General features: G+C 36.5%; 1 protein-coding gene across 4 annotated transcripts in view; it reads left to right on the forward strand.

Moving 5' to 3' along the window:
• The window catches only part of BDP1 (BDP1 general transcription factor IIIB subunit), an 88,203-nt gene that overhangs the window by 44,388 nt on the left and 21,446 nt on the right, over nucleotides 1-22,369 (forward strand). For 2 of the 4 annotated variants that reach the window (XM_030845156.2, XM_030845198.2), the window contains exons 20-30: nucleotides 1,299-1,477; nucleotides 2,196-2,400; nucleotides 3,694-3,830; nucleotides 5,666-5,867; nucleotides 6,125-6,315; nucleotides 7,147-7,534; nucleotides 11,954-12,079; nucleotides 16,652-16,688; nucleotides 17,172-17,264; nucleotides 18,573-18,795; nucleotides 19,148-19,299. In XM_030845156.2, coding sequence (XP_030701016.2) covers nucleotides 1,299-1,477; nucleotides 2,196-2,400; nucleotides 3,694-3,830; nucleotides 5,666-5,867; nucleotides 6,125-6,315; nucleotides 7,147-7,534; nucleotides 11,954-12,079; nucleotides 16,652-16,688; nucleotides 17,172-17,264; nucleotides 18,573-18,795; nucleotides 19,148-19,299 — 1,933 coding nt within the window. The remainder of the gene's footprint in view (nucleotides 1-1,298; nucleotides 1,478-2,195; nucleotides 2,401-3,693; nucleotides 3,831-5,665; nucleotides 5,868-6,124; nucleotides 6,316-7,146; nucleotides 7,535-11,953; nucleotides 12,080-16,651; nucleotides 16,689-17,171; nucleotides 17,265-18,572; nucleotides 18,796-19,147; nucleotides 19,300-22,369) is intronic. The other 2 variants (XM_030845177.2, XM_030845168.2) reach the window with 2 other exon arrangements.

A 22,369-nucleotide genomic window follows, 5' to 3' on the forward strand; every position in this document is an offset into this window, starting at 1 on the left:
CTGCGTGTGGGCTTTCTCTAGTTGCGGTGAGCAGGGGCTACTCTTCGTTGTGGTGCGTGGGCTTCTCATTGTGGTGGCTTCTCTTGTTGCGGAGCACGGGCTCTAGGTACACAGGCTTCAGTAGTTGTGGCACGCGGGCTCAGTAGTTGTGGCGCACGGGCTTAGTTGCTCTGTGGCATGTGGGATTTTCCTGGACCAGGGATTGAACCCGTGTCCCCTGCATTGGCAGGCGGATTCTTAACTACTGTGCCCACAGGGAAGGCCTAAGCGCAGAGTCTTAACCACTGGACTGCCAGGGAAGTACCCAAAATCACGTTTTATTGATTATTTTAAATGATTATAAAAATTGCAAATTGGGAAAAATATATCATCTAAAAAGTTAGAGTCCTTTATAATATTCCATCTTTCCCTCCCAAGTTAGTCCATCTCTCCCTCCCAAGTTAGCAATTTTAAATATGTCCACCTAAACTTTTCTGTATAGATACTTATTTATATAAATAATAAAATGTGCGGGTATTTATTTTCATTGTTTTACAAAAATGGCATCATATCCTGCCTTCTGATTTTTTTTTTACTAAACACAGTATTGTGAACATCTTTTTTTTTTTTTTAATAATTTATTTATGGCTGTGCTGGGTGTTCGTTGATGCACACGGGCTTTCTCTAGTTGTGGCGAGTGGGGGCTACTCTTCGTTGCGGTGCAGGGGCTTATTGCGGTTGCTTCTCTTGTTGCAGAGCATGGGCTCTAGGCGCATGGGCTTCAGTAGTTGTGAGCTCAGTAATTGTGGCACACGGGCTTAGTTGCTCCGCAGCATGTGGGATCTTCCCGGACTAGGGCTCGAACCCGTGTCCCCTGCATTGGCAGGCAGATTCTTAACCACTGCGCTACCAGGGAAGTCCATGAACATCTTTTTGGATCAGTATATAGAAATTAAACTTCTTTTAAATGACTCTGTACTGTTTCATTGTAAAGAAATTATAATTTATTCAGTTCCCTACTGATTTGTCTTGTTTCCAATTTTTTGTTTTTCCTTTTCTTTTTCTTTCCTTTTTTGGGGGGCTATTATATTGCTGTAATAAATATCCTTGTGTATAATTTTCTAGATAGTTATTTGAGTGTTTTTATAAGATATATTTCTAGAAGTAGAATTGCTGGAAATTAAAATTCTTGATAGATATTGCCCTGTTGTCTACAAAGACCATATCAGTTTATTTTTCTAACAGTTTATTAAAGTTTCTATTTCCCTATACTTTTACCAACCCTCGATGAAATTTTTTTTTTCTAATCTACCTTCTAGGATGTGGCTTCCCTAATGGCATCAACAGAAAAAGACAAATCAGATCACAGTCAAGAGGAGGCTGTGATATTACCATATGTACAGACTGAAAAGGACCTTTCCCCTTCGAGTTCTTGTGAACCTATAGAGGAGACTCAGTCTACACAAGCCCAGGAAAAGGAGTTAGTTGTCTCTATGGGGTAAACAGTGATAGTTTTATTAAAATCTAAAATAGGAGAATTATTTCAAATAGTTCTTCATTTTTTTTAAGAAATGTGTTAATGTATTTTGAAAGTGAGTATCAAGAATACTTGGTTTATTTTTATTCATATGGCCTAAAATACAAAATCAGGTTGAGTTCAACACCTTTTAACACTTGCCTGCTTATATTCACTGTTAGCTGCTTAAGATCTTATACAAAGCAATGCATTTAAAAATATATGTATATAAGGTATGTATTCATTACCTTTTTAAAAATTGTAGTAAGATACATATAACATAAAATTTACTATTTTAACCATTTTTAAGTGTACAGTCCAATGGCATTAAGTACATTCACATCGTTGTACACCATTACTACCATTCATCTCCAGAACATTTTTCTTCCCAAACTGAAACTCTGTACCCATTAAACAATAACTTCCCATTCCCCCTACCTCCAGTCCCTGGCAGCCACCATTGTGCTTTCTATTACTATGAATTTGAATATTGTAGGTACCTCATATAAGTTCAGTACCTTTTGAGAACTGAAATAACTATTTTTTTATAAAATGAGGTATAATCAGAAAGTAATTTAATTTTCCTTTAATGTACAAAATATTTTTACAGAGTTTATTTGATTCAAATTTTATATTTTTATAGTAGTTTTCATCTTTTTACAATCAAGCTTTCTCTCTTTTCTCCTGTCCCCTTTTCTAGGACTTATCATACAAACACTTGCGAACAAGAAATAAAGGAAAGCGCTATCCAAACTGCTCCACCAGTAAGGGGCCGACTTCAGAGACCCAGTCCAAACTTAAGAAAGGTTGGACAGAGGCAAGTAATAGAAAAAAATGAAGCCAAAGAAACAATTAAGGAAGAAAGGACACTACAAAAAGATGAAACTAAAAAATTCCTGACTGTGGTGAGTTATTGCTATGTAATTAAATCAAGCCTTTTAATGCATATTAAAATATTAAATGGTAGCTCAGACTTGGCTTAGAATATAGGCATCTGATACTTACTCTACTTCATACATAACGTGGCTAGTTTTGTTTCAGATTTACCATTGTAGATTTTTTTTAATGAAAATAGATTTTTTTTTCCTAACTAATGAACCTATTCATTGTGAAAATGTTCAATCAATACAAAATAATATAATAATTACCCTTAGTCTCACCACTCTGAAGTAACCACTGAAAACCTTTTGACATATCTTACCGGATATATCTTCATGCATGCATGTGTGCATACTCATGTAAATTTAAATAATAAAATCATTGTAGTCATGTTATTTTGTGACTTACTGTTTTTCACTTATTATATTAAGTGGCTTTCCATGTCATGAAATATGGAGATACATCCTTTTTAACTGCTGTGTAACATACTGCTATTTGGAATGACGGTTTAATCTCTTATTGATGGATCTTTTGATATTAGAAACAAATCTAAGTAGTTTAATGCCCATTTCAACAGATCTTGTTTTTCTGTCCTTTTCTCTACCAAGGGAAAATCTACATTTAAAATAAAGTGATTGTAATCCTTATTTGAACCCCCCCCAAATTAAAAAAAACACATTGAACTTTTTGGGAGGGAGGTTCACAACAGATGGTTATTGTAGTTTTTAAAGCATTATGTGAACATATTACTGCAGTCATCTTTGAAACTTTCTCTGTGAATAGGAAATTTTGTTTTGGGCAGCAAAACATGAACATTGCATACTCAAGTTTGAGACTTCATTTTAAAAAACTAAATACCTTTCTTTTTTATTATTAATTAATTTATTTATCGCTGTGTTGGGTCTTCGTTGTTGCGCATGGACTTTCTTTAGTTGCAGCGAGCAGGGGCTACTCTTTGTTGTTGTGCACGGGTTTCTCATTGCGGTGGCTTCTCTTGTTGTGGAGCATGGGCTCTAGGCGCATGGGCTTCAGTAGTTGTGGCACACGGGCTCAGTAGTTGTGGCTCGCGGGCTCAGTAGTTGTGGCTCACAGGCTGTAGAGTGCAGGCTCAGTAGTTGTGGCACATGGGCTTAGTTGCTCCGCGGCATGTGGGATCTTCCTGGACCAGGGATTGAACCCGTGTCTCCTGCATTGGCAGGTGGATTCTTAACTACTGTGCCACCAGGGAAGTCCTTAAATACCTTTCTTAATGATTAAAATATTTTAGGAGGTATGTTCTGTTGTTAAAAAAAAAAAACTAATATAGTTTTGCATTTCAGCCAAATTCTCAAATTGCAATGGAAATTGAAGTTGTATCCTCCAAAGTTTCAGAAGGCAGAATGTATGAAAACCAGAGTCACGTTCTTTTAGAAAACCTTCATGTTAACAAAATAAATGTTTCAGATGAAAAGACGAGGTGAGTTTGCTTTTAATCAGAAAAGCATAAAACTTTTCAAAGATAAAGGTTGGATATTTGAATAATCGATTTTATGTAATTTCACATTTAGTAAGTTTTATGAAAGAAAAAAGTAATTATGAAACTAGAATAGTTTAAATCTGCTGAACAGCAAAGGGGGCCAGTGTGAAACAGGGGAAGAGAGGAAGAGTCGTAGATATATGACAGGTAAAGCCTGAGTGGGGGTAGCGCAGATTATATAGGATCATTCTAAGGATTTTGAGTTTTACTCTAATTGAGCCTTTAAAGACCAGTGACCTTTGAGGTCAGCTTTTCCTAATGCCTTCATTTATAATTGACTTTATGAATCTGGAGGATTTAAATGGCTTGCTCAAAGTAACATTGGCAGTTTAGTTTTTAAACTTAAGTTTTCAGGATTTATGACTTTAAGACTAGCAAATTCCTATAGTTTATAGGCAGAGCTTCCTGAAAGAAACTTTACGTGTTTCAAGAGATTTTATGCTCAGCCTTTGCATTTTTAATGAGCAAGATCTAACTTTCAAATTTCCTGTATAGAAACCCATTACTCACCCACCCCTCTTTTTAAAATCTTTTCTGTTTATGAAGTTTATTCAAGCTTTTAGCTTTATCATGACGGATACTTCCTTCAGAGTATATATTCTGCATACTTTTAAGTTAGCTTATTCTTATGTCCAGCAGTTTCTTACCCCCTTTTAACCCCAGTAGCACATTGAGCTTATATATATGTGTGTGTATATATATATATAATATATATATAATATATATATATATTATTCTTAAGTACCATTGTAGAATCACACTTGATTGTAAGTAGCTTATACTTAAGTTAAATATAACATGTTTTCCCAAATACATTAGCCTACACTGGAATGTATTAACCAGCATCATTACTTTGTTAGAACTTCCTGTGAACTTCCTTGGTATTTCACTGCTGGAAGAACTTAGCAGGATTGGAACATTTGGAAATGTAACTAACTACTTTCTCTTGTAGGTAATTTATTACAAATATTACTTAAGATTAGTCTTTAATACAGATCTTTCAGAGAACTTATGATCGATACTTACAGACCCAATTTTTCTTTATAAGTATCCAGATTTATATTAGTTTTAAACTTGCTAATTCAGATCCTTGCCAGTTATTAAATATTTTCCAGGAAAACTTAAGGCAGCTGTTTGTGTTGCCTTGGGAGCTATGGCTACTGTATTGAATGTTAAAACCTTGTCTTTCTCTGATTTGGCAGATACAAACCTTGTCTTTCTCTGATTTGGCAGATATATTGAGATCCTTATGACACTGTTGTCAATAAACACTTTTCTATGAAGTGACAGGCATGTGGTAGGAGAACAGACTCTAGCTTTCAAGCCTGCTCTTGAACAAGAAGGACCAGGGTTGTTGTGACCATTGTATATTTATTCATGCTTCAGAGCCCAGTTGAAGCATTTGTTTAAAGTGTCATTATGAAGTCCATCTTCAACTACTGACGTTTTTGTTTTGTATCTAGTTATTTCTCTGAAAATTACTTAAAGTAGCATACAACGACACACCAGAATCAATGAATGAAAGTAAAAAAAAGATTACATATTATTGTGAAAGTATTCCCCAGGCTATATAGAAAACGGAAGTTACAAAAGCTTCTGTGTTCTTTCTTTCATATCAGCATGTGTGGTTTCATTTTATATGTTTAGTTTTATAACCTATTTATATATAGTCCTTCGCACATAGAATTGGTTTGTGCCCAAAAATTGTTTAACAGCAGATACATCAACAGGAATTATGATTTTCGTTCTTCAACATGATTTGTATTTCATTCTAGACATGAACATAAAACGTATGTTTCTAGTCCACCACAAATGATAAGAAGCCAATTCCAAAAGGCTAAGCCAAATTTGGGAAGAGCACAAGGTAAGAAAGAGGAATCAGGCATAGGAACAGACAGAGCAGATCAGAGTAAGGCAAGGAAGCCAGAAGATAATTTGCTGCAGCATGGAGATTCTGACACCCAGCTTCTTCCAAAAGTAAGTTTGAAAAAAATAATTTAGTAGTGGGCTCAATTTTATCAATATCATGAAGGAGAACATTAAAAAAATAGTTTTGCCTTTTGTACTGTAACTATTTTCATGAAAATTGATTGACTTTCCAATATTGTGAAAGTTTAGAAACCAGTCACTTGTGTATATGTGTGTAAGCTTAGCGTTTTAGGCCAAACTACCAAACCAAATTACCATACAGATTGTTTCCATGGTCATATTAATTGTTTCTTCTCAAATTTAAGGGAAAAGCTGAGTTTCTTACATCTCTGGAGATTTCAGCAAGAAAAGGTTCTGTAGGTTCCAAGGAGATTGGTTTGGCAAAAAAAGATGCTCAATCAGAAGTTGGACCATCAGGAAGTGTTGGAGAGAAAACTGTAGGCAATAATTCTGTGTGTTCAGTTGTCGAAGAGCAGTATGTTAGTAAACCAGCAAGGTAAAGTTTTATTTAACAAGTACTTTCAGAATAGTAAATACAAGTAACTTATTCTTAATGGATGTCCTACTCTAACTTATTGATAGAGTAAAAAGATGGTTTGTTAACGGAAGTATTGGTTGTTTTTTATTGGCAGGTCTGTTTCTTTCCCACTTTTGATTTTTATTTACTAAAATTTCCTTTTTTTATGATCTTCTCAGAAAGATTTTTCTTTCCTACATTTAAAATTTCTGGGTGTTGAGTATATTAGACATGAGCAGAAGCCTGACGAAAGAGTAGTACATATTACCTAAATAAGTAGGGTGCTGATTCAAATTGGAGTCACAAACACAAGTGAAGGGTACCTTTCTTCCACAGTTTTCAAGGAAAGTGGAAGGGACCCTAAGTTCTAAAAAATGTTGTTCTGTTGGATTTCCTCATTCTCCTTTTTTCTTTTGACCTAATCTGTTTACCCAATAGGATAAACCGTATCACTTTTTGGTCTCATATTCTGTATTTATTGGTCCAGTGTTCTTGATCCCATTTTCTTCTAACAATTTCCAGTGTTGTATTTCATCACCACTTAAATAGCAAGGGGGAAAAATGGCTCAGAATTTAAAACGTACTGTGAAAAATTTGTAGGTAGATAACTAATATTTAACTTTGAGTGAGAAACTAAATCCTAACAGTAAATTCCGTTCATTCTTGTCGTAGCATTAGTGTTTGATAGAATGGGTGGCAGGCATTTTATATTAATGGCTTGAATTGAGATTTCACTTTATAAGTTGGGTTTTCATTAAAATTATCCTTATGCATGTAATGACTATGTTGCTATTTTGATTAAACCTCCAGCTCTCCACAACTGCTAAAAGAATCAAATTATTCTAAAATTGCTGTGGATCGAAGAACAGCTCTCTCTTCTGCCTCTGAATGTAAGATAGATCGTAGTGAAAGGAGAATGCGTCGAAAGATTAAACCAAACGTCCCCAAAGGGCGTGGATCAAAACGAATTCGGAGTAAGACCTCTAAAAAGGAACCTAGAGCTTCTAAGCCTGTGCTGGTGACTCTTCGAGCTTCCCAGGAAGAAGACGAAGATGATGCGGAAGACTTTGAGTCTGACTATGAAGAAGAAAGCTATCATCTTGCTCCAGAAGAAGTAAACAAAGCTCCAGTGTTTGTACCTGTTGGTCTCAGATCTCCTGAACCGGTTTCTGCTCAGATTGAAGAAACCATGGAAGAGGTAGTTTGAATTTTGAATCCTTGGAACTTTATCTTACTTGTTTTTTGCTTTCAATGGATCATTATCTCTTCTCTTAGTGATTATTAGGATTTGAAGATTATTAGAGTAATTTGTTTGGGGCCTGCTGCATAGCCTAGGAAATCAGTAGAAATAGGCTTGTGTGATCTCCTGTGTTTACTCAGCCCCTGCAACCCAGGCCCAGCACAAGGTAATCAGTATAACAATACTGAGAGAAATCTAATTTCACTTGTATCTGGGGGCTACTTAATTTCCTTTCTGGTTAATTTTTTAAAAAAACAAAAAACTTGGCAGATGTTTTCTATTAACTCTTTGTGGTAAGCTCAAGTTAAGCTCTGGTTGGTAGAGAAGGTAGAAGGGACATATTTCTTTCTCTTTCTCTCTGTCTCTTTTTTTAAAATAAATTTATTTATTTTGTTTACTTTATTTTTGGCTGCGTTGGGTCTTCATTGCAGTGCATGAGCTTCTCATTGCGGTGGCTTCTCTTGTGGAGCACGGGCTCTAGGTGCGCGGGCTCTAGAGCGCAGGCTCAGTAGTTGTTGTGCACAGGCCCAGTTGCTCCTTGGCATGTGGGATCTTCCCGGATCAGGTCTTGAACCTGCGTCCCCTGCATTGGCAGGTGGATTCTTAACCACTGAGCCACCAGGGAAGCCCTCTCTCTTTTTTTTTTTTTTTTTCCTCTCTCTTTTTTTAATTGTGGTAAATTACAGGTAACATAAAATTTACCGTCTTAGCCGTTTTAGAGCCTACAGTTCAGTGGCATTAAGTGCGTCCATCCACAGAACTTTTTTTCATCTTGAAAAACTACAACTCTGTACCTATTAAACAATAATTCTGATTATTCCCTCCTCTCTAGCCTGTGGCAACCACTTACTCTAGGTCCCTCATGTAAGTGGAATCATACAGCGTTTGTCCTTTTTGTGACTGGCTTATTTCACTTAGCATAATGCTTTCAAGGTTCATCTACACTGTAGCATATGTCAGGATGTCTCTTTTTTTTTTTTTTCCTGGCTGCATTGGGTCTTCTTTTGGCTGCACACGGGCTTTCTCTAGTTGCGGTGAGCAGGGGCTACTCTTGTGGCAGTGTGCGGGCTTCTCATTGCGGTGGCTTCTCTTGTGGAGCACGGGCTCTAGGCACGCAGGCTTCAATAGTTGCAGCACGTGTGCTCAGTTGTGGTGCGTGGGCTCTAGGGTGCGTGGGCTTCAGTAGTTGTAGTGCATGGGCTCAGTAGTTGTGGCTCGTGGGCTGTAGAGCGCAGGCTCAGTAATTGTGGTGCACAGGCTTAGTTGCTCTGAGGCATGTGGAATCTTCCCAGACCAGGGATTGAACCTGTGTCCCCTGCATTGGCAGGCAGATTCTTAACCACTGTGCCACCAGGGAAGTCCAGGATGTCCTTTTTAAGGGCTAAATAATATTCCATTCAGTATATACAGTACCACATTTTGTTTATTCTTCTGTCAGTGGACAGTTGGGTTGCTTCCAACTTTTTGCTATTATGAAGAACACTGCTATGTACATGGGTATACAAATATCTCTTCTAATCCCTGCTGTCAATTCTGCAAGTGGAAATGCTGGATAATACAGTAAATTGTAAATCAATGTTTAATTTTTTGAGCAACCCCCATACTGTTTTCCATAGCAGCTGCCTTATTCTACCATCTTATCAATAGTGTACGAGGGTTCTAATGTCTCCACATCCTTACCAACACTTGTTTTTTCTGGTTTTTTTTTTTTTTGATAGTAGTCATCCTAATGGGTTTGAGGTAGAGGAACATATTACTTCAACTTACTTTTTTTTTGCGGTACGTGGGCCTCTTGCTGTTGTGGCCTCTCCTGTTGCGGAGCACAGGCTCCGGACGCACAGGCTCAGCGGCCATGGCTTACGGGCCCAGCCTCTCTGCGGCATGTGGGATCTTCCCGGACCGGGGCACGAACCCGTGTCCCCTGCATCGGCAGGCGGACTCTCAACCACTGCGCCACCAGGGAAGCCTGTCAACTTACTTTATTATGAAAGCTCCTTACTCTTTTGCCTCTTGGTCTAACTTTGTAACTTCAAAGTTTTCTGTTCTGCCTCAATTTTCAGTAACTTATTTTGGTTATAGAGCATCATATCTGAATCAGTTTTGTATTCATGGTAGATTCAAAAGCCATTTGAATTACAAATAGAATTCCAAACTCACCTTTTTTTATTCATTGTTAATAATACCATGCTAAATGTTATAAAGTTAGTTGGAATGGTTGAAGCTAAATAAAAATGATGTGAAGTGGTTTCTTGTAATTAAAGTTCAAAGTAAAGATAATGAATTTAAATTTTGGTTGAAACCAAGAAAAGGTAAAAGGAAAGTTAATTTTGTGCAAGCACGGCTGGTTACCACTGCATGAAAATTCATTTAGCTATATGTTTTGTATTTTACAATTTCTTTGGGTGAAAGGCAAATTCCTCGTGAAAACTAATACTAGAAATTAACTTCTGAAAATCAGGTTCTAGGATATATCCCTGAATTAATACAGAATGCCTTCCTTTTTTTAAAAATTTATTTTATTTATTTAGGCTGTGTTGGGTCTTCGTTGCTGTGCGCAGGATTTCTCTAGTTGCGGAGAGCGGGAGCTACTCTTTGTTGCGGTGTGCGGGCTTCTCATTGCAGTGGCTTCTCTTGCTGTGGAGCACGGGCTCTAGGCACACGGGCTTCAGTAGCTGTGGCACGTGGCCTCAGTAGTTGTGGCACATGGACCCTAGAGCACAGGCTCAGTAGTTGTGGCACATGGGCTTAGTGGCTCTGCGGCATATGGGATCTTCCCGGACCAGGGCTTGAACCCGTGTCCCCTACATTGGCAAGCGGATTCTTAGCCACTACGCCACCAGGGAAGCCCCACAGAATGCCTTCTTAAATAGCATTGATTATAATAATTGAGCAAGGAAAGCTTAAATTGTATTCTTAATGGCCAGTTTACTAAGGCAGGGAAATTTGTTTATATGTTAGAATATGTCCCCTTTAAAAAGCGTTGAAATGCAATGGCATATTATTAAATCATAAAGGGATCTAAAATATTGATATATACTTCAACATGAACCTTGAAAACATTATGCTAAGTGAAAGAAACCAGTTAACAAAAAAATCGCATATTATATGATTCCATTAATATGAAATGTCCAAAATAGGAAAATCTGTAGAGACAGAAAGTAGATCAATGGTTGCTTAGGGATTTGGAGATGAGGAGTTAAAGGAGTAGGTATAGGGTTTCTTTTTTGAAGTGATGAAAATGTTCTAAAAGTAACTATGTTGATGGTTGCACGTATCTGTGCTTCCATCACCAAAAAACATTGAATTATACGATTTAAATGGGTGAATTGTATGGGATGTAAATTATATCTAGATAAAGCTGTTAAAAACATAAAGCTTTGAAACTGTGTAGTGCTTACAGAACCAACTTTCAGTTACCTAGAATATTCCCATTATCCTCCCAATCCCAGCTTTTCAGAAAATATTTTGTCTTTTCAAATCACTCGAACTTTTAAAATTCATCCCAGGCCTATAGGATATTAGCAAAGATTTTTCTCTGATTGCATCTGAGCAGACAGACACAGAACACATAGGTGTTACTATAATAAACGTCTCAAAGGAAGATTTTCAAACTTGACTGCTCAGTTCCTACTGAATCACAGTCTTTTATACTCATCTCTCTGTTAATAAGGGAATAGAAGCCAGACTCCCTTGTTTATAGTCTAGGAGATAAATGTTAGTGTTTTTAACCCCCAGACTGTAGGGATCTTTGAAATAAGCCTGCTAAATGAAGAGTAAATGTGAGTGGACTCGTTATTTTACATGGCCATTCATCGCTATGAAGAATCATACAGGTTTTGGGGTTGTGGGAGAGAGTAATTGCCTTGGTGGGTCATGTGTACGATAAATCTTCTTAAGTGCTTTCAACTCATCTCTATGATAGCACTTGGAGCAGTGTATGGTTGGTTACATGTCTGTGTTTCTTAGATCGTGAGTTCCTTGCAGGCAGGGACTGACTTGTCTTATTGAGCTTTGTATTCTTGTACCTGTAGCCCTCTAGTTTTTAGGAAGCGTTTCATAAATGTTGACAGACTGATGAGAGAAACTGGGAAATTTGGGACAAACTGGGGATAATGGAAAATGCAATGCTAGGTACTAAGTAGATTAGCTCTGGAAGTTTTGCTTATTGTTTGTAAGAATCACAGACGCCTCAAAAACATTAAATGTTTCACTTTTGCCAAGTTGATGTCAATCAGTTTAAGAATTACTATATTTCGGTTTTTTAAATCATGTATAAATGTGAATTCTTTCTTCAGTTTAATATTTTATTTTATGATTCATTTTGTTTTTCTGTGATGGTATGCCAAAATGAAATAATGAAACTTTTCATTTTGACAGCTTGAAATACCCATGAATATCCCAGATGTAGGATGCATAGCTGTTGTTGAACATCAGCTCTCATCAAACATAGATTTGACTGCTGAGGAAATGAAACAAGAAGAAAATCTGAATGCATTATCAGTTGTAAGCATCCATTTTAATATGTTTTGTCTTTAATTCTTTGTTTACTTTTAAAAGACTAAGTTTATTTTGAAAGCTTTAGGTTTACAGATGGTTCTTAACTAGTATGATAGAAATTATTCTATTATTTCTAGGAGCTGTAAGTATGAATGGTAGAAACTAGTGAATAATTCATAGATTTTTATATTTGACTTGAAAAGCATAGATTCCTGTGTGTGGGCGTAGCTCAATATCTTCATAGACTTATGTTAAAATTCTGATGCATTAAATATATACTAAATGTAAATTATTTAAAACATATTTAGTTGCCTTTTGCTTGGCACTCTTCCTTATTTAGTTGGTATTTATCTTGTTTTTGTAAATGAAGAGTTACAACTTTTTCAAAAACAGTTTTATTAAGATACAGTTCATACACTATACAGTTAATTCATTTAAAGTATATGATTCAATGGCTTTTAGTGTATTTACAGCTATATGCACAATTTTAGAACATTTCCATCACCTCAGAAAGAAGTCTTATGCCCAGTGGCAGTTGTTCCCCTTTTTGCTTCCAGCCTTCCCCAGGCCTAGGCAACCAATGATCTACTTTTTGTCTCTATAGATTTCTCTATTCTGGAGATATACACACAGTATGGTCCTTTGTGCCTGGTTTCTTTCACTTAGTCTAGTGTTTTCAAGGTTCATTCATGTTGTAGCATGTATCAGTACTTCATTCCTCTTTGTGGTCAAATCATATTCCATATGAATATACTACATTTCCTTTATTCATTCATCTGTTCATGGACATATAGGTTGTTTCCATCTTTTGGCCATTATAAGTAATGCTGCTATAAACATTTGTGTACAAGTTTCTGTATGGACATGTGTTTTCATTTCTCTTGGGTACATTTCTAGGAGTATAATTGCTGTGTCATATGGTAACTTTGTTTAATCCTTTGAGGAACTAGCAAACTGCTTTCCAAAGCTGCTGCACCGTTTTATATTTCCACCAGCAGCGTATGAGGGTTCCAATTTCTTCACATCCTGACAATATTTATTTGATTTTTTGGATCTAACCATCCTAGTAGGTGTGAAATGGTACCTCATTATGGTTTTGATTTGCATTCCCTATTGATTAATGATGTTGAGCATCTTTTCACGTGCTTTTATTGGCCATTTTTATGTCTTCTTTGGAGAAACGTCTATTTTGAGTCTTTGCCCATTTAAAAATTTTTTTGGTCTATTTGTCTTTTTTTTATTGAGTTGTAAGAATTTTTTTATATTCTGGATACAAGCTCCTAATCGTATATGTGATTTTCAGATATTTTCTCACATTCTGTGGGTTGTCTTTTCATTTTCTTGATGGTTTCCTTTAGAGCAGGGGTCCCCAAACCCTGGGCCGTGGACTGGTACAGGTCCGCGGACTGGTACAGGTCCGCGGCCTGTTAGGAACCGGGCCGCACAGCAGGAGGTGAGCGAGTGAAGCTTCACCTGCCGCTCCCCATCGCTCCCCATCACTTTCATTACCACCTGAACCATCCGCCCTCCTCCCCCATCCATGGAAAAATTGTCTTCCACGAAACCGGTCCCTGGTGCCATGAAAGTTGCGAACCACTGCTTTAGAGTACTTGGACTTCATTTATCTATTTTTTTCTTTTGTTGCTCATGCTTTTGTTGTCATATCTAAGAATCCTTTCCCAAAGCCAAGGTCCTGAAGATTTACTCCTGTTTTACATTTAAGTCTTTAATCCATTTTGAGTTAATTTTTTTTTTTTTTTTTGGCCACGCCACACAGCTTGCGGGATCTTAGTTCTCCGACCAGGGATTGAACCCCGGCTCCCAGCAGTGGAAGCACCAAGCGCCAACTGTTGGACTGCCAGGGAATTCTCCCCATTTTGTGTTAATTTTTTATATGGTGTGAGATTAGAGTCCCACTTCATTCTTTTGCATATGACTATCTAGTTGTTGCACCATTTCTTTGAAAAAACTGTTCTTTCCCTATTGAATTGTCTTTTATTTTTGTCAAAAATTCGTTGGCTGCAGATACGTGGGCTCTCAATTCTATTCCATTGATTTATTTGTCTGTCTTTATGCTGGTGAGACTCAATAGATTTGTTGCTTTGTAATAAGTTTTGGAATTAATAAGTGTAAGTCATCCTATTTTATTCTGTTTTTAGGATTGTTTTGGCTATCATGGGTCCCTTGCAATTCCATATGAATTTTGAAATCAACTTGTCAGTTTCTACAAAGACATCAGCTGAGATTCTGGTTGGGATTGCATTGAATCTGTAGATCAGTTGGGGGAGCAGGTGTTGCCCTCTTAACAATGTTTGAGTCTTTCAGTCAATGAACATGGGATATTTTCCCATTTACTTAGCTTTTCTTTGATTTCTTTCAACAGTGTTTTGTAGTTTTCAGAGTATGAGCTTTGCATTTCCTTAACTTCATTTTCAAGTATATTGTTGTTTTTGATGCTATTGTGAATGGAATTGTTTCCTTAATTTCATTTTTGGTTTGTTTATTGCAAGTTTATAGGAATATATTTGATTTTTGTATATGGTCTTGTGTCCTGCAACTTTGCTGGACTCATTTATTAGTTCTAATAGTTTAGTGGATTCCTTAGGATTTTCTACATATAAGATCATGGCGTATGTGAATAGAGATAGTTTTACTTCTGTCTTTCTGTATTACTTTTGTAGGGCTGCTGTAACAAAGTACCACGAACTGGGTGGCTTAAAACCACAGAAATTTATTCTGTCATAGTTCTAGAGGCTAGAATTCCAAAATCAAGATGCCCCTGGTGATGGGTGCTTCTGGTGGCTCTGAGGTAGAAATCATCTTGGGCCTTTCTCTTACCTTCTGGCACTTGCTGGCATTCCTTGTCATTCGTTGGCTTGTGGCAACACAAGGTTAACCTTTGCCTCCATTGCCGCATGGTGTTGTCCCTGTATGCGTGTCTGTGTTTCTTTTCTTATAAGGACACCAGTCTTATTGGAGTAAGGCTAACTCTAATCCACTATAACCTCATCTTCACTTGATGACACCTAGGAAGACCCTATTTCCAAATAAGGTCACCTTCACAGTACTGGGGGTTAAGACTTCAACATATCTTTCTGAAAGACATAATTCAGTTTATAACACATTCCAGTCTGGATGTCTTTTATTTCTTTTCTTGCCTAATTACCCTGTCTAGAACTCCAGTACAATGTTGAATAAAAGTAGGGGAAAGCATCCAGTCTTTCATCATTAAGTTTGATGTTAGATGTGGTTTTTTTCATAGATGCCCTTTTTCAAATTGAAAAAGTTCCATTCTGTTCCTAGTTTGTGTGAGTGTTTTATCATGAAAGAGTGTTGGAATTTGTCATATGCTTTTTCTGCATCTCTTGAGATGATCATGTAATTGTCTTTTATTGTATTGATATGATGTATTACATTGATTGAATTTTGGATGTTAAACCAAAAGTTGCATTCCTGGGATAAATTCTACTTAGTCATGGCATATAATTTGTTTTTGGATATTTATTTATTTTCTTTATTTTTTTGGCTGTGTCAGGTCTTCGTTGTGGCACATGGGCTCCATAGTTTGTGGCGCGGGGACTCTCTTGTTGAGGCACGTGAGCCCAGTAGTTGTGGCACGCCGTCTTAGTTGCCCCGCGAAATGTGGGGTCTTAGTTCCCCGGCCAGGGATCGAACCCCCGTCCCCTGCATTGGAAGGTGGATTCTTTACCACTGGACCGCCAGGGAAGTCCCCATGGCATATAATTTTTATATGTTGTTGGATTCAGTTTGCTAGTATTTTATTGAGGATTCTTTTGTCCATATTCATAATAGATACTGGCCTATTATCTCTGATGAATCTGACACCAGGTTCTTGTGGTATTAGGAGCTGAAAGCCCTCCAAATGGGGCCTTCAGGGAGAAGGGACCCTGTTTTCCTGGCCGCAGCAGTCTGAGGTGGAGTCTACCTCACTGAGCTGGAAGGAGGGAGAGAGCCGTCTTAGCTCAAATACCACAGACTTTCACCTTTGTTACTGAATTTTCAACAATTTTATCGAATATATGTGCATCTTACGCCCTTAGGACCATTTCCAGAGGCTTTAAATGGTGGTTCTTTAATAAATTTTACCAGTTTCATTGGGGAGAGGGTCAGCAGAGCTCCTCATGCTGTCATGCTGGACATAGATCCTATAACTTCTTAATTTATTAAAATTCATTTAATTTTTAAGCCACCTAGTAGTGTAAAAAATTTGTGATATTGTTCAGACCTTGGTTTCCATTGAGTCAAAACTAGCAGCAGATGTGACTAAAGTTGAAGGATTATGAAATTGAAGAAGTAAGAAAGGCAGATGCTTGTTGCATATGATCAGAATTAAAATTTGCATATAATATAAGCAAAAGGTAAAAGAAGGAGCAAGAGATAAAAATATTTGGCTTTTAAATGATTTCTGTTCTTGTTTATGAAATTTTATGAATAATTGTAAATTTCCACTCCACTGTAACCAAAAGCATAGAAAGACCTGTAAAATGTAGTGCTTTGAGATATGGAACATGTGTTTGGGAAAATACCTAAGCTATTACTTTTCTTTTCCTCTTTTAGGAAATGACCACAGGTGAACATTCCCAAGCTGAAACAGGTAACTGTTAATAAGGAAACAGCTAAAAATACTTGGTTAACACCAACGAACAGAGTGATTTAATAGTGGTGGTAATTATTAAATGAGTCAGTTTGCTGGAGAATTGAATGAAAAGATCCAGCAGTTTGAATATGTTATCTCTAGGAGAAATTTGGGTTCTTGGAATGCTACTTTAGAGAGTGATTAAATGTTTGATAAAGAAGTATTTATTTTCTCTGATTTGCACAGATGTCTTTCCTTTGAAGGTATTAAGTTATTTAACGAGAAGGAGGCATTTTCAGTGAGTAAAAGTCAGCAGTTGATGCTCTATTTATAGTATATAAGCTGAATGAAACACTACCCTAGTAAGGGATTAGTGGTATGGAGGGTTTTGAAACTTGTTACTAGAGGATAAACACCTAAATTAAAATTCTTTTCTAAGCAACCAAACATAAATTTCCCGATTCATTTTTCTATTTTAATGTTGATCTGGTTTTTCACAAGGTACCAACGATGGAAGCACTGAAGCTGCCATAACTTTACTTACGATGGGAGGTCTGGTGTTGCAGTCAGAGATCAGTACAGAACAGAGTGATGGTAAGAATGAAAGATAAGTCCTACCAAAAAAAGAAACCTTTAAAATCCAACTTTTAAGAAATATACCCATATTTGAATATTAAGTGAATATCTGCCTTTTACATTTGAAGTTGGCATCACTGTGTTATTTTTCTGGAAAAGGTAATATGTATGCATTGATCCATCCTACTTACTACTTACTTAGCCCTCTAATGGCCTCCATTTCCATATAGTGCACTGGGTTTATTAAGGATAATTTGTATTTGTAGAATAGTTAATCTAGTGAATCCTCTACCTTTATCATCATAAACATCATTGGCTAACTGAACTCCTTGACCACTGATCTCTTCACACATGTTTCTTTAGTGAAGGAGCCACTGCTTTAGATAGTCTTCACAATTACATGACAGTCAAATACAGTATGAAGGGGCAGTATTAGTTATTGAGATAATTTAGTTTAGACTATTCTGTTAGTTTGGACTGAGCCAAAAAATATGTCAACCCAGACTCTTAGTATTTTATTTTCGGCTATGGCCTTTACTATCAAAGTACCTTCTACTTTACATTAAATGGATAATCATGTTACTTATAATCCTGTTAATCATTTTAACTGCTGATGAGTGACCTGCCATTTGTTTTAAGTGTCAGATTTCTTGGCCCATAACTATACATTTATCAGGAAAGTCTCTGATTTGCGTTCCCTATAGGGCTCCTTTTTCAATGGCAGAGTATTGCATTGTAGCCTGTCACAAATATCTAGAATGTAAAATACAGGTTTTAAGAAATTATAAATGAAGATAATCCTATCTGGAAATTCATCTGAGGTTATATAGTTACTGAAAGTAACAAAAAGATTTATTTTTAATTATAATAACAGAAAAGTTTCAGTCTATAAGAATTATTAAACTTAGCACATGTCAAATCTCTAGCATGAAATATGAGGTCATAAATTTAAACTTGGAGCCAAAAAGAGCAGACTTTAAAAATAACATAGTTTCTCAAATGTGTTTTACCCATTTTATCATTCTGCTAGTCCTCTCCTAATGAATTGAATAAATCTTTAACACATTGTTTACTCAAAAAAAAAAAAAAATTAGGGAATTCCCTGGCGGTCCAGTGGTTAAGACTCCCTGCTTCCACTGAAGAGGGCACGGGTTCAATCCCTGGTTGGGGAACTAAAATCCTGCATGCCACGTGGTGCGGCCAGAAAAAAAAATAAAAATAAAATAAAAATAACATAGAATTTTACCGTTGCTGCATGTTGAAGGATTTATTTGGACATCTGTTTGTATTTGGTCAATTTTAATTTTCTGTTTTTTTCTGCAATAGGAGTATGTGTACTTCCTGATGTTCATTCAAGCGATAAAAGCCATATTCCTTTTTGCCCAGATAATACAAATCTCAAAATTGTTCATGAATGTCAGGAACCTTCTTCACCTATCCGTAGTGCATCTCCATCAGTAGAAGAAAACAAGATTATATTGGATGAACAAAGTACTAAAGAAGAAATTGGTTTAATGGAAGAAGTAAAGGAAAACTCTATATCATCCAGGTTTATTTTGCTTTATTAAACTATTATTTTTTTTGAGTTTTACAAAATAAATTAGTGTTCAATTAATAAATATATAAACCAACCATCAATTTGACCAATAGCTTTGAGTAACAAATAAATGTAAGGTGGGCAGTGCTGATTTTTCACCCTTTAAAGTAAGGTTTAGCAGATTTTGATTTTAGTTTAATGGTTTGCATATTAAAATTACCACAATGGGTGTTTTAAGCATTATTGAAACAGTTTTATGTAAATATAGTCCCAGTTTTACAGACATGGTCCAGATTCTTACACAGAATCCTGAGAGAATTCTTACACAGTTGATTAATTTCTCTTTCTTCCCATCTCTTTCTAGGACAACTTCAGAAGTGACCAATAATTTGAGAATGAGAAGTAGATTTGCCAAGCCTAAGCCAAATCTTAAGAAAATTTTAGGGACCAGCAGGTTTGGTGCTCATCGGGAAGTTCCCAGTTTGTTTGTAACTAAAGAAGTGGAAATTCAAAGAGGTAAACTTTATTGTTCCCCTGAAAGTTACAAAATTACTTTGACCCAAGAAATTTCATTAGCATTTCAAATGGAATATTCAGTTGTTACAATTATTTTAACTATTAAAAAGTTAAAACATACAGAAAGTAGAATGAGCTATAAAATAAATACCCATAAACCCGCCAACTAGTTTCACTAATTATTACCCTTTCACTATATTTACTTGATCAAACTTTCTCTTCATATATATTTTTTTCTGTATGTGTTTATACATGAATACTCAAGCAAACATCTCTTAGGCATACATTGCATGTGGCAAAAAATAAGACAGTACCCAAAAGTCAAAAATTTTAAAACCTCCCTCTTCCTTGGTTCCCAGCCCCTAATCCCATTTCCAGTATCAGTTTTTATTGTAGACTTCTAAAAATGTTTTATACACATATGCATCTAAATAAGGGTGTGTGTATATACACACAAGCACCCATATATATACATACACACATACATATATATGTATACACATGTATATTCCTTTCAGCAAGAACAAAAATATATGTATACTATATCATATATACTATTCAGCACTTCTTAAAAATAACAATTTTATTGAGATAATTCACATACCATAGAATTCACCCATTTAAAGTGTACAAATCAGGATTTCCCTGGTGGTCCGGTGGTTAGGACTCCGCGCTTCCACTGCAGGGAAACAGGTTCGATCCCTGGTCAGGGAACTAAGATCGCATAAACTGTACTGAGTGGCCAAAAAAAAAGGGAAAAAAAAGTGTACAATTCAATGGTTAGTATATTCAACTTTTGAGTATTATAAATAATGCTGCTAAGAACAGTCATTATAAGTTTTTGTTTGGACATATATTTTTATTTCTCTTGAGTTTATACCTACAAGTAGAATTGTTGGGTCATGTGGTAATTCTGTGTTTAACCTTTTGAGGAACTGCCAAACTGTTACAAAAGTGGCTGCACCATTTTATATTTTCACCAACAATCGGTGAGGGTTTCAGTTTCTCTGCATCCTCCCAGACACTTGTTATTATTTGTCTCTTTGAGTATAGCTATCCTAGTGGGTGTGAAGTGCTATCTCATTGTGTGTGTGTGTGTGTGTGTGTGTGTGTGTGTGTGTGTTTTAATTGGGGTATAATTGCTTTACAATGTTGTGTTAGTTTTTGTTGTACAACGAAGTGAATCAGCTATATGTATACATATATCCCCTTCCTCTTGGACCTCCCTCCCACCCACCCACCCCCATCCCACCCATCTAGGTCACCACAGAGCACCGAGCTGAGCTCCCTGCACTATATAGCAGGTTCCCACTAGCTATCTGTTTTACACATGGTAGTGTATATATGTCAGTCCCAATCTCCCAATTCATCCTACTCCCCCTTGCCCCCCCGTCCATGTCCACACGTCCGTCCATTCTCTACATCTGTGTCTCCATTTCTGCCCTGCAAATAGGTTCATCAGTACCATTTTTCTAGATTCCATGTATATGCATTAAATTATACAATATTTTTCTCTTTCTGACTTACTTCACTCTGTATGACAGATTCTGGGTCCACCCACATCTCTACAAATGACCCAATTTCGTTCCTTTTTATGGCTGAGTAATATTCCACTGTATATATGTACCACATCTTCTTTATCCATGCATCTGTTCATGGGCATTTATGTTACTTCCATGCCCTGTCTATTGTAAATAGTGCTGCAATGAACATTGGGGTGCATGTGTCTTTTTGGATTATGGTTTTCTCAGGGTATATGTCCAGTAGTGGGATTGTTGGGTTGTACTGTAGTTCTATTTTTAGTTTTTTAGGGAACCTCCATACTGTTCTTCATAGTGGCTGTATCAATTTACATTCCCACCAACAGAGCAAGAGAGTTCCCTTTTCTCCACACCCTCTCCAGCATTTACTGTCTGTAGATTTTTTGATAATGGCCATTCTGACCGGTGTGAGGTGATACCCCATTGTAGTTTTGATCTGCATTTCTCTAATAATTAGTGATGTTGAGCATCTTTTTATGTGCCTCTTGGCCATTGTATGTCTTCTTTGGAGAAATGCCTATTTAGGTCTTCCGCCCATTTTTTGATTGGGTTGTTTGTTTTTTTTTGATACTGAGCTTTATGAGCTGTTAGTATATTTTGGAGATTAATCCCTTGTCAGTTGCTTCATTTGCAAATATTTTCTCCCTTTCAGAGGGTTGTCTTTCTGTCTCATTTATGGTTTCCTTTGCTGTGCAAAAGCCTTTAAGTTTAATTAGGTCCCATTTGTTTATTTTTGTTTTTATAGTCATTACTCTAGGAGGTGGGTCAAAAAAGATCTTGCTGTGATTTATGTCAAAGAGTGTTCTTCCTGTGTTTTCCTCTAAGAGTTTTATAGTGTCTGGTTTTACATTTAGGACTTTAATCCATTTTGAGTTTATTTTTGTGTATGGTGTTAGGGAGTATTCTAATTTCATTCTTTTACATGTATCTGTCCAGTTTTCCCAGCACCACTTATTGAGGAGACTGTCTTTTCTGCATTGTATAGTCTCGCCTACTTTGTCATCGATTAGGTAACCATAGGTGTGTTGGTTCATCTCTGGGCTTTCTATCCTGTACCATTGATCTATATTTCTGTTTTTGTGCCAGTACCATACTGTCTTGATTATTGTAGCTTTGTAGTATAGTCGGAAGTCAGGGAGCCTGTTTCTTCCAGCTCCGTTTTTCTTTTTCAAGATTGCTTTGACTATTCGGGGTCTTTTGTGTTACCATATAAATTGTAAAATGTTTTGTTCTAATTCTCTGAAAAATGCCATTGGTAATTTGCTAGGGATTGCATTGAATCTGTAGATTGCTTTGGGTAGTATAGTTATTTTGACAATATTTATTCTTCCAATCCAAGAACATGGTATATCTCTCTGTTTGTGTCATTTTTGATTTCTTTCATCAGTGTCTTAATAGTTTTCTGAGTACAGGTCTTTACCTCCTTAGGTAGGCTTATTCCTAGGTATTTTATTCTTTTCGTTGCAGTGGTAAATGGGATTGTTTCCTTAATTTCTCTTTCTGATCTTTTGTTGTTAGTGTATAGGAAT

This window comes from Globicephala melas, chromosome 3, assembly GCF_963455315.2.
Source record: "Globicephala melas chromosome 3, mGloMel1.2, whole genome shotgun sequence".
Taxonomy (NCBI): Eukaryota; Metazoa; Chordata; class Mammalia; order Artiodactyla; family Delphinidae; genus Globicephala; species Globicephala melas.